The sequence below is a fragment of the Saccoglossus kowalevskii genome, chromosome 2 (assembly GCF_978046115.1).
Source record: "Saccoglossus kowalevskii chromosome 2, keSacKowa6.1, whole genome shotgun sequence".
NCBI lineage: Eukaryota > Metazoa > Hemichordata > Enteropneusta > Harrimaniidae > Saccoglossus > Saccoglossus kowalevskii.
Genome location: NC_140642.1, coordinates 17,433,303 through 17,446,202, shown reverse-complemented (window position 1 = coordinate 17,446,202; position 12,900 = coordinate 17,433,303). Strand labels below are relative to the sequence as shown.

Sequence of the window (12,900 nt, the reverse complement as noted above, 5' to 3'; positions counted from 1 at the left end):
GAAAATAAATTCCATACAAAATGCCCGAAAAGCCTTTTCAGCGAAAATTAATTCTAGCGAAAATAAAGTATTCCACAGTAATCTTATATACCGGTAAATGGTCAAACTACTAATGTCATAATTTAATGATCCAATTTTAACCTTGCAAAACCAAAAAATCTTGGCAAACTAAAAAAAAATTTTGAAAAATCACCCAATGAACAACAAGTGGCAACAGGTGCAACCTTGTAGGTGAAGGAAATGATTCCAGAAGGAAATAATTCAAGTCAGCATTCAACTTCAGAAATCATGATTAGCATATTCTAGAATGAGGTCACAATATTCAGTAATAATCTTTTAATGGGAAAATAACTTCCGCATGTGTGAGGGATTTAGTGATTAAGAGTTACAGAGTGGAAAAGATAATTAAACCGAAGATCCAAGAACTGAAAATGAAAATTGAATGAAAAACTAAATCAGTCGCCTTGTTTGTTTTAAAATTTAAGTCATTGCACATGGCGCTTTAAATTTAAGTTCAAACCAAATTTCAAGAGTGAAGATCTTATCCACTACAAAGTCTGAATGCAAGAGAAGGATATGTGCATGGCATTTTGAGTAATGGTACATGTAAATGTATAGATAACATGAAAGGAAACCCACTGGGAGTTATTATAGTTTAACATGTATTTTATTCGCAAGATTGAAAACTCAAATTTAAGTACTCTTACTACTGAAAGAATTGATAAAGTATTACTCACAATTTTACATAATAATCATGTGTACCGGTAAATTGTATTATTTTCACCACTAGGCATTATCAAGAATTGATGATTTAATGGTGTTCTTGAGGACAAAATTTCATGAAAAGAATTGTGACCAACTTTGTGAAATGTAGATAAAAATGTTGACAACAATTTGAATATTTTAATTTCCATTATTAATACATCTCTATATTAAGAAATAATAGCTTTTATAGTTAAAAATCAAATCAAATCAAAATATTTGTTTAAATTGACATATTGTAAAAGTTGCGTAGATAAATGTTCTGAAGGTTTCAAAGAGATTATCATTTATCACTGCGATATATGAATTTACGTCACCATTGATAAATAAATCTGGCAGCAAAAAATGGTTAAAATATTACCCACAATCCCATATAGCTCCTTATAAGGAAATCGAATGAGTAAACTGAAACTATGCGCTTCACTCTCATCCATCTGTATACCAAAAATAATTTTTTCTTTTAAACGTTGGTCAATATTGTCTGTAAATATTTTTTAAACAAGCAGCCTATTGGCTGAGATAGCTCCGCTGTTAGCAATGCACATTTCAATTAAAGAATTGAAGATATCATCACAAAATGAACAAATCTGAGATCGGTCTACTTGAGGTGCCTATATGTATACTATCAAGGCAATCGTCTTAAACAAGAACACAAAAATATGACTTTTTACCAAAAATTACAAAGATATTCACCAAAATTAGACAATTAAAGATATCCTCATGAAATGAACAAATCTAAGTCTACCCAAGGTGCATATACCCCAAGCAATCAGGTTTGTAATTTTCAAGTAGAAAGTTGACTCGAACGACGGGCGAGGACGACAATCACTCATATGATGAGCTCTGCTCGACAAATTCGACAGCAAGGCTAATAAAAAGTTAATAAATTAAATATGACTTACAGCCCAGCAGAGCACGTTAAATCCTAAGTTCTGTGGAATTCCACCATACAGCAAATAAGCCAACTGTGTGGAGTTTGCGCCCACGATGTCACATCGATTCATCCCAAGGCTACTCATTGTATTGTCTTGTTCTTTACAACTTCAGGTTCACCAATGCATGACAACGCAATCCAATAATCTACATATTAAAATATATAATGCATGGTAAGCGACGAGTCAGCCAACAAGAACATGAAAAGTAATAAAATTCAATTGACTTGTTTCCTAGTAATAGAATTGCTTACTAATTAAATACCTTAATAAACTACATCTTTAGCTTGAACTTGGATGTGTGATACGTGTCAATATATTTTATTAACAATGGGCAAAACAAATAAGCTCTCAATATCAGTTGTCATTCATTTAATTTCTCTCCAGTGGCGAATAAAGACTTTTGTCTTTCAATATACAAAATATTTATGTCAAGGTACTGCAAGACATTCATTTGCTTCTCCAATAGTTCAAAAATAATATGTGAGGCGACTTAAGAAGCTTCATGTATTTTCAGAGTAACGAAAGAGCCTCGTGTATTTTCACAGAATTCCCCCAAAGTGCGATAGAAATGACATAAAGCATGCAATGAGTGCACACCTTAAAAACGCAATCTTGACCAATCAGAATCTTGTACATTATCCTAGGACTTTTATACAGATTAACACTGGCCAAGTTTTATACTTGGTCTGTCTTATAGACACAATGCTCATCTGAAACTTGATAACGGCCATTGGTTTTTAGGTTATTTTATACTATGATTTTTTGTGTGTTAGATCATGAATATTCATAAGTTGATCATTATGTAGATCTTGTGCATATGGCTCACCTTAATTTCAGTATGTAAATTGCATGAGAACAATGACCACCTGTTCAGATTGGTGCATTACGCACTGCGCAACAAAGGTTGGAGCATTTTTATAGCATATTCCATTTGAAAATAGATGCATGAACCCCTTTCATAATATGAATTTTGTGCAAAATTACTACAGAACTCCCTGAAGGCCATCAGAAGTAAGAAAATTTCCACAACAAATATATCTATAGATGGTTTGGGCACAGTCACAGTTGAGCTAGGGACTGTGGTTTGGGGTGGTGGGTTTTGCCACAAAAAGACCTCCTACTCTGACTCTTCTGCAGCCTCGACATTTTTATCTTGGGTTATATCCCAGAAGAGTCCTTATAGTCAGGCTTTATCTGATACATCAAATCTCAATTAAGTGAAGGCGGAGGAGGGCAATTTATATTACTACAATGACTCAACGCTAAATATGGAAACAATTCCGCAATGTGTTGAAGAGACACAAGCAGCATTTGTCATCAACTGTTTTTTAATACTAGGCTAAAACTACTTTATGGTACCAAATGAGTGACCACAGTAGAATAAGCCATGTCAAATTATGTAAATGGCATATAAATACCTGGTAATAAATTTTTGTTTGAACAAAATTAATTTCATGCCAGGGTTGTTTATGTACAAAGCATGAACCACTTAAAATAAAATGGCTGCCTGTAGGCAATTTTTGATTGGATCAAAAGCAAAATGATACCCAAGTATATTACATCTATTCATGTATACATTAGTAATATCAATTTAATTTTGAGTCAAATACAACTCAATCATGGTAATATTTGATATTCATATTTCATATTTTCCATAATCTTTAAATTCATAATTTCATTCAATACAGATTTCTAGATACCATTTAAAATGAAACTCCTTGTTGATTTAGGAGTTTATATGTAATGTATAACAGCTATATAAATTACTGAGGTCAAAAGTTCCTGTACATCCGACGTACAAGTTATTATTAATGTATTATCCATTATTTAATTATCATTTATCAAATGTATTCACTAAAAATTATTCTCTGACCAGATTTCATCATCTAGATTATTGGCGAAGATCAAGTCTTGTTAGTCTCGAATCAATAAAGCACCACCACTAATTCAGAGCTAAAACACAACACAAAGCTATTCATGGTTAATTTTGGCAAAAATGTGTCATCCTACTAAAGAAAGAGAGAAGCATTACATGCAAGGAAATGTACATGTATTAATTTAGATTGTATTTTCTTTCTTTCATTTTTTTTTGTCTTGTTATTTTTGTTTATCTTTTTCATCTCACTTTATTGTACTTGATGAAACTTCCAATAAGGATAACTTAAATTGTCAATAAAGTTATTATTATTAATATTATTACTATATTTGCTCTATTAGAAGCACATGCAATTATGTATATTACATGTGTTTTTTTTATGGAAAAACCTAAATCATATTTTAATGATTCATTATATACAAAACAAGCAATTTTTAGTTTATATTGGAGATGACCTTTCAATGGAGCAAATATGGTACAGGAACAAAAATATATACATTTTTCTTGGAACTCTAAAATGGATTAACATTTCACAACACAAAATAAATTGTATTTCTATGTGAACAAATTTAGCTTACAATATAACAACAATTTTGACAGTTTATGAAGAAATTTTATTGACAAAACAGCTCGACCACAAAATATTATGTATATTATATTATATTATATTATATTATATTATATTATATTATATTATATTATATTATATTATATTATATTATATTATATTATATTATATTATATTATGGAAATTACATATACATGGGAAAAGAAGACAACATTTCAGAATTACATTTAATTCAGCTTTTATTATTCTATTATATAGCAGGACTATATATCAGGTGGGCGTATCGCCATCCCATAATAGCTTGATATCAGGTTGGCGTATCGCCATCGCATAATAGCTTGATATCAGGTTGGCGTATCGCCATCGCATAATAGCTTGATATCAGGTTGGCGTATCGCCATCGCATAATAGCTCGAGAAACCAAATGTTAAAACAGTCTATCGCTGTATCAATCAATGAATATCCACAAATCAATAGAAACTATACTACAAATCTTATCATTTTGGATCAATATTTTTGCAGCACACTTCTAATTCATCAAAAATGACCTGAGATCTAGAGGTAACGATGGTAGAGAATAATAATTCCTTATCTCTCTCTCTCTCTCTCTCTCTCTCTCAGATTCAAGCTAAACAAACATGCATATGCCACTTGATCACTCACTAAGTGAATAACATACTGGAGGGAGGGAAGGAGGTAGGGATGAATTAAGCAGAATCCCACTGCCATATAATGATACATGTATTCTCGGGAGCAGACATCCAGGCATTTTCACCACCTGGCAACCATCACAATGCAAACAAAGGCCAAAAACTTTCAGAAAAGGGTACTTTGGAATGGTTGTTGAGACTCCCCTGAACAGTGTAACAAGATTACCTCCTGCATGTCCAACATATATACATTTGGTTGTCCAGGATTACTTCAAAGTTGATTTTGTGCTGTTTTCAAATTTAGTTATTTTTACCGGCTCTTCGACCAGTGTTCCACACCAGCCCACGTAGAGCCCATAGAAATACATGGTACAGTGGTGCGTGTCTTAGCAACGTGGATACCCGAGGATACTGAATGAACAACTGAAGAAACAAATTATCTCTGAATTGACTCTTATCATGTACTAAATATTTATCTTTTATAAATATTTTTTTGTTTTTTTAATTCCGTATGTGATTACTCTTTCTCCAAAAGGCAATTTTGTGTTCCAGGTTTCTAAAGAAGAACACAAAATATTAGCTGGGTGCATGCATGTCAATTTGATTTTTGTCACAAATCAAAAACAGCACAATGTTGAAATTTTAAAAGACATATTGTTGTGAATGCATGTTAATTATAACTTACAGCTATGATATTCACAGCTCTTTTAGAATCTAGATGACTCCAGCTGCAGGCCAACGCAAAATCACAAAGATTCCTCAGAAACGTTGTATATTTATCAATCAAATAATGCTGGGTTCAATTAAAATACATCAAGTAACCATGCATCTCATGGGTCACTTACAGCTGTGATATCTACAGCTCTTTTAAAATCTAGATGACTCCAACTGCAGGCCAATGCAAAATCACAAAGTCTCCTTAGAAACATTGAATATCTATTAATCAAGTAATGCTAGGTTCAATTAAAACGCATCAAGTAACCACTTCATGGGAGAATAGATTGAGATTGGAGAACTCCTTTACCGTGGAAGCAAATGCATTTTCGTTTCAGTTTTGTTACCATGGAAACAGACAATATTCAGCTGTCACTTACATCTATGTATGTATAGCTACAACGATCAAAGCAGTCCAGATGACACTTCTGGATCAACATCTGCAACCAGATATAGACTGGTAACAGTACATTTAAGCATGAAAAACATCAACCAGAAGTATATATTGATCGCTGAGGATTTCAAAACCATCGAGACTAAATAATTGAAATGTGCTGCACGATTTTTACTTCTGGATTGTACTTTTTTTCGCAATTGGGGATTGAAACAGTATGATTTACAATACCCAAGAGAACTATCCAAATTTCCAAATCGTGTAGTATCAGCGCTAAGAGGATAGAAAAAATTCCATGTTTGATTAAAACACTACTGGCTGACATGCATGTATAAAGCTCTCCCTTGAGCGGGCCTCCATTAATACCCAAGATGCTTTGCAGAACTGCTGGGAACTACGCAGCTTTTTAGTTTCAAAAATTACATCAAAACTTCAATATATTTTATTATACACAGCTTTTAGTGTTGATGAAACATTAATTATAGTTGTTTGAATTGGCTTTCTTTATATTTGGAAGACGCTCCTAACATATTTACAGCAGTGGTAAAGTGCATGCAAGCTTTATTAAGGGCCTTCAAGATAAGAATTAAGTATTAAATGTTTTTATCTTTTCTCCAACTACTTAAGAATGCTACACAGAGCAAAAAGCCAAGAACATCACCAAGCAGAAATAAAAAAAAATCTTTTGAATGATGAATCACTCAAGAACATTTAAAATAAAGGTTTAACCTGAGCTGGGAATTTCAGATGTGGCATGCAGACAGCAAATTAAACAGAAGCAATTTTCAAAGCTTAATAATTGATTATTTAAAAAAACAGCAGGAAACAACTCGCCGGCAACCATACACACACAAATCACGCAATTCAAAATGATCTTTTTAAGTGCAGCGATGGAAGGAAACTAAATTTAATTCAATATTGGTTATTCCATGTGCGTATAAACTGGTCAATTTACCTGTCTCATATTGGTGGACCTTGTCACACATGCATTTAAGGCTTCGTTGAAGACTAGCATGAATATTCAACTCCAGCCCATTGAATGTATGATTAGATTAAATAGTGATATTACAATTGGGCCTCTACTGCCTTTCAAAGCTTGTTCACAAAATAAAGAAGCCATTCTTTTAACCGACAATTTTCCAGTATGCCACTATGAACAGATTGTATTAAAAGTAAATAAATGGGAGAGAGCCATATCCTGCATTCATTAACATGATAAATAAATCGCTTTTATTTTAAAATAATATTTTTTTTAAGATTCAACAAAGATGAAATAGAAATTTTAAAAATAATGTACGAGATGAAAAAATATCAAATTTTGCAAATTATTTGACATTTTTTCATTAATATTGAATGAAGTCAAAACTACTTATTCCCCAATGCAAAATAAATTGAAGAAATAAATGTTGATAGAGCTGGCTGATACGTTAATTAATTCAACACCATTATATGTAGCTGACTTATAAATGATATAAAAAAATGTAGGGATACAACACAACAAAATGGTTAAACAGCTGATATGCATGCAGACATATACTTACATATTTTTAACCTAGAAAAACTGCTGTTGCCTTCTTCAGAAAAAAACAATTTCGTTTCTATACAGGAGAATGCAAAATAGACGCTGAAGAAACCAATCAATCAATCATGGAGTGGCAGTAAGGCAAGGTGGACAAGAAGGTAAGCACTGAGTGAGAAACACCCACTGAAGACCTACCAATATATTCTGAATTTAGGTAAAATACATTAAAGTGAGAAGTTACCATTATTGAAATGGGGGTGATAGCCTGAGACTGCAAGTGCTCTGTGACCTTTAACAGGGTTCTAGTGAAATCAAATGAACATTCCAGTATGCACACAACAGGAAATTAATATTTAGATGAGTTGCTGAAAATTAACATCATCAACATAGTGTAAAGGGTCTTTTTTGACTAGCGTCACTATTAACTATATTTTCAAATCATATAGCTGCATGGTTTTACAAAAATCGATTAAGATGTAGAGTAAGCGAATCAAATTGAAAAAAAGTCATTATATTTTTTATTAGATAACAAGCCGTCAAACAAGCCCATATTATTCCCTAATATTATAAAATCTGAGAAAATGTTAGCCAAATTACATATTCATAAAACCCATGTAATTTTAATTAGGGCTGAGATTTCAACACTGTGATGAAATTAATTCTGGCTAAAAACCAAACCTGTTAAATTAATTTCAATTCGCATAAAAAAAATGAATCATTTGAATTTTATTTGAATGACCCACAAGGTATCCAAGGCTAGTATCTGGAGAGTAAATGATATACACAGTGAGTATGGATAGGCTAATTGACAGCTGGATGGGCAATACTATTCTAGAATAGGGGTGGTAGCCCATCAATGAGGGATATGTATGTCATGAATAAAACATGAGAATAGATTTTATGTAGGGGGAGTGAACACAGAAATACTTGAATTTTGGATTTTTAGGCTCATGGGTCAGTGTTTTATTTTATAATTAATTTTCTGTTTTTCTTTAATGTCATTTATAATTAATTTTGGCATTGCTTTTCACCATCAGAGAGTAGCCATAGTAGCCAATAGGAGTGACTGCTGATGTTTTTAGGGGGTGAGGGGTGGGGGGTGTTTGGTGGGTGAGGAGACTCTTTTTGCACATTCAAGAAAGCTACTAAGAAATGGGAGAGAAAAGAAAGATAACAAGTTTGTTATCCTACCAGCATATGAACAAATATTTGGCCTAATTTTTGCATATTTTAACAACTACCGGTAAGTGAGATAGGATTAGGTTACTGTTGAAAAATTAACTACTGTAAAAGGCTTAATCATTCACTGGGTTTTTATTTTGCTTATTTGCTTTAAAACCCAGTGAATATGCAAAATTGACCATATAGAACACATTATCTAAATGATAAAACCGTGAATTTAAAACCCACTGAATATGCCTGAAATGGTAAATCAGCAAAATTTAAACCCAGTGAAAATTAAGCATTTTACAGTATTAAAAGCCAAATGAACCACTTAACAATTCCATATTGTCAAGGTGATAAAAGTGATTGTAATAACCAATTTTGTATCAAAAAAAGCTTGGAAAAAACTCCTGTGTGCTGAAGGTAATGGAGGCATGAAGTATGGTACAAATAAGGAATACTGTATTTACTATATTAGAAACACATCTTCAATTTCATCTTTACATACGTCTTATTTTGACTATACACTTACTTTTGCCATTTAAATTTACAAGTACATGTGCTTCTATTAAAGCGAATACAAGTTTTGAAAATATAGCTGCAGGGTGGTTCCAAATAGCTATGGTTTAACAATTATAAATATTTAAGAAAACAATGACCATATATGATGACTTGATATTTTGGTCATATATTTAGCCCAAGGACAAAATTATCTGCAACAGCACTTAAGATACTAGTGTTACAGTTACCGGTACAGGGGTTTTTCTAAAAAAAAAAACTGCAAGAGGGAGCACTGTAATTCAGCCGTGCCACCAAGTGGGGGAGATACATGTAGGGTTCTCCCTACCAGGATGTGGAGTTATTGATAATTCTAAGTTAAAATGGAGCATTCGATGGCTTCCTTTGGATCAAAATTACTATCAGACAGGTCACTGTTGAAGACTATGGCCCCATGTGATCCCTAATCAGAATGTTATGGTTGCCAGAGGATCTGCAAGGGTAAGGGGGCGCATGGCCATGGCATGAGGGCGCCTGCGCCCCTGTTCCCTTGTTTAAAAAAATCCCTGTCAGTATGCATATTATTGGACATTTCATAGTCATATCCTTTGACCATTATACTTACAGCACTAGTTAAATGTTCTTATCTGCAACAGTGCTAGAGATACTGTAAAACACTTTATTTTAGCTGGATTTAATTTTTGCTGAAAGGACTATTTGTGTGTTTTCCATGGAATTTAATTTCACTGATTTTTGACAAGTTGAATGTAAAATATAGGAAAACAGGTATATTCGCTGGATTTTATTTTTACCGGAACCACTCCTTCAGCGAAAATAGCAAAAATTAATTCTAAGCGAAAATAAAGCAATTTTATTACAGTTATGCATATTAAGGACGACAAGTGATCATACAATGTAGGTAATTAATATGCATGGATTTCAAACTTGAAGTAATCAGATCTGTTTTCATTAAAATTTGCTGAGTGATACTCAAGATATCTGTGGAGACTTATAAATTGGTTAATTTTATGCAAATTAGGTAGTAAGCAAAAAATTACAACAGAGCATCTAAGTACCGGTACTAAGTTTGAAATTTGATGAATCGTTGAGATATAAATGCAAAGCCAAATGTTAGCTAATTAATACGCAAATTAGGTCATTCAACCAAAAACTATCAGGCCTGCACATTATCATGGACCATGTATGTACTATGTATTAAAACAAACTGGCCACCGGTCGTCCATCTGTATATCTATGACATGAAGTATCATATAATGAATATATAAAATTTGAACATAATCAGTCAAAGCATGTCAGAGATATGGCACTAGAACCGTATGCGTTAAAACAAAATGGCCATTTTGAATCCGATCTGAAAAACAAAATGACGTGCATCAAAGTCCCATAATGTCCAATATATGTACCACGTTTGTACAAATCCATCTGTAAACAGCTAATTCAAGAATGCCCGAAATGCTTGATGTTGATGATTTTTCAGCACAAAAATGGTCGACATTCGGCCATATTAAATCAGATCACGACACAAATTGATGTGCATATGTATAATATTATATATTATGTATGTGTGAAGTTTGAATGTAATCGACCCAGGCATATTTAACATATAGGTCTGGACGCACAAATGCTTGCACACACGGCCACAAGTTTACGAAATATGAGCGGGCAGAGATATGGCTCCAGAACTGCACTCACTAAAACAAATAGCCACATGTAGTGGGCAAATTTGATTTTTGATCTGACAAACATGCCTCATGGTCCCATAACATTTAATGTACATACCAAGTAGTATTGGGATAGATGTAGTACAAATATATCACATACATGGCAAAATATATTTTTGAGAGCTTCAATTTAAGAAATGACACTCATAAACAAAAAATAACAGCTGCTTTATAATTGATATAACTTATTAAGATACCTTTTCTGTTTTGTTTTTTCTAACCATTCCTTGTTCTCAGTTTTTATTTGATTTTATTATGTTTTCACTATGTCTTCATTTGTATTTTTCGTCTTGCCATTCTGTATGTATTTGAAACTTTATTGTATTTTAAAAATCCAGATCTTGAACAGGATATGATTTCAATAAAGGCATTACTTACTTACATGTAGAGTATAAAAATACATATGAACAAAATCTATCCAAGCACGACCAAGATCCCGGAATTGCAGAAATGCTTGATTTTGATGAATTGTTAATATGATTTGATATTGTGTCATTTACTGTACTATATCAAGTAGTGATATATTTTACTTATATATCCCATTTGCAAGAAAGTCAGGTTGATTGAAATAATGGATAATGGAAATCCAGTGATGTCGATTTTTGGTTTGTGCCTGCATTTGCAACAGAATCCGAAGTTTGATTTATGTTGTGTTAACGTGGCAATATATAGCTGTAACTATCAATCTTTTTTCTCAGATTTATAAAACATTTATAAAAGTTAAAAAAACCACCACCCTTCAAATTCTCGATATAATCATGGAGATAAAGCAATATTCAGTTTTATTGATTAAAATGAAAATTATTGACTATAACCTTCACTTGGTAAAATTTGTTTACTAGCCCCGAGTACAGTCCTGTTTGTTTCCAAAATTTCACAACTGTGAATAGCATATGCAGGGTGACAGGAAATCATCGCTTGATAAAAAAAAAAATCCCTCGAAAAAAAAGTTGGGGGCATTCTGATTGCCCCTCCAAAATCAAGCTCAAACCCTTTGTGTCAGCAAAATTTGCCCCGCAAAATGTAGGAGGATTTCAGAAGGTCTAGATTTTTAATTTTTTAACGGGAATCATGTCCCCGGACCCCTGGTAAGGTGGCGTCTTGGGCGCGAGTTTGGTCATCATACTACCCCTCCGCCCCGCCTCTGACTGAGTCCCACCCTCACGCTTTCCCAGAAACCAACAATTAGGTTACCTGCAGCTACAATTTGGTGGGCTGACAGTTTATACATTACCTTTCAATTTACTGTAAAATGTTAATCAATTAAAAATACAGCAGCTTCCCTGTCTATAGCCGAGGCACCACACACACCGCCATCTTATGGTGAAACGCCACAAGACTTTTACTTTTACCGCAAGGAACTCTGGGAAGGAGAATTGCACAAGCTATGATCACCATCCTTATCACTTGGTTTTACCCTATCTTAGCCAGCAAATACGTGTAATCTCTAACATAATTAAAAAAGGGCCATGGAGGGGCGGGGTTAGGATGGAACTCTTAGTACGATTTATTTAACAATTTACGATTTGGAATTATTGTATTTTTTTCCTTTCTTCTAAGTTCTATGCTATCGAAAAAGAGCCATCGTGATTGCTCGAAACGTCTAGCTATTTTGAATAGTTATTTGAGACAACGATTACCAAATAGTATATACTATCAGAGATACTATATATCATAATGTATATAACTTACCAAGTGCGTACAAAAATGCGTACAAAACGTCATTCAGGGTTAATAATAATAATTTGTATTGCGTTCGTATAGGATTACAATACAGATGCAATACAGATGCGAAGAAATACAAACAAGCAAACAAAAAAAACATCAAAAACTGACAAACAAATTACATTAAAGTCAAAAAAATAATGGAAAAATAAATTGAATTTTTGTTCGTATTTTGTTGGTGAAATATTTGGTTTACTAATGCATGTACATGACCTTATTTTGAGGTAGCTTTACTTTATTGCTTTCGATTTTTTTTTCTCTGGTTTTGAAACAGTTCACTATTTGTATTATTGTTTTTTTTTCCTCTTGATTATTTATCAAATATTTTAGTTATTTTTTAATTTTTGCTA

At 32.9% G+C, this 12,900-nt stretch overlaps 1 protein-coding gene across 3 annotated transcripts in view; it reads right to left on the bottom strand.

Annotated features, from left to right (window-relative positions):
• The window catches only part of LOC102806631 (osmosensitive cation channel TMEM63C-like), a 42,658-nt gene extending 30,500 nt beyond the window's left edge, over positions 1 to 12,158 (bottom strand). For all 3 annotated transcript variants that reach the window (XM_085492409.1, XM_085492414.1, XM_085492416.1), the window contains exons 1-2: positions 12,060 to 12,158; positions 1,665 to 1,842 (exon numbers count right to left, since the gene is read on the bottom strand). In XM_085492409.1, coding sequence (XP_085348535.1) covers positions 1,665 to 1,781 — 117 coding nt within the window. In that variant the 5' untranslated portion in view covers positions 1,782 to 1,842; positions 12,060 to 12,158. The remainder of the gene's footprint in view (positions 1 to 1,664; positions 1,843 to 12,059) is intronic.
• Between the last annotated feature and the right edge of the window lie 742 nt (positions 12,159 to 12,900).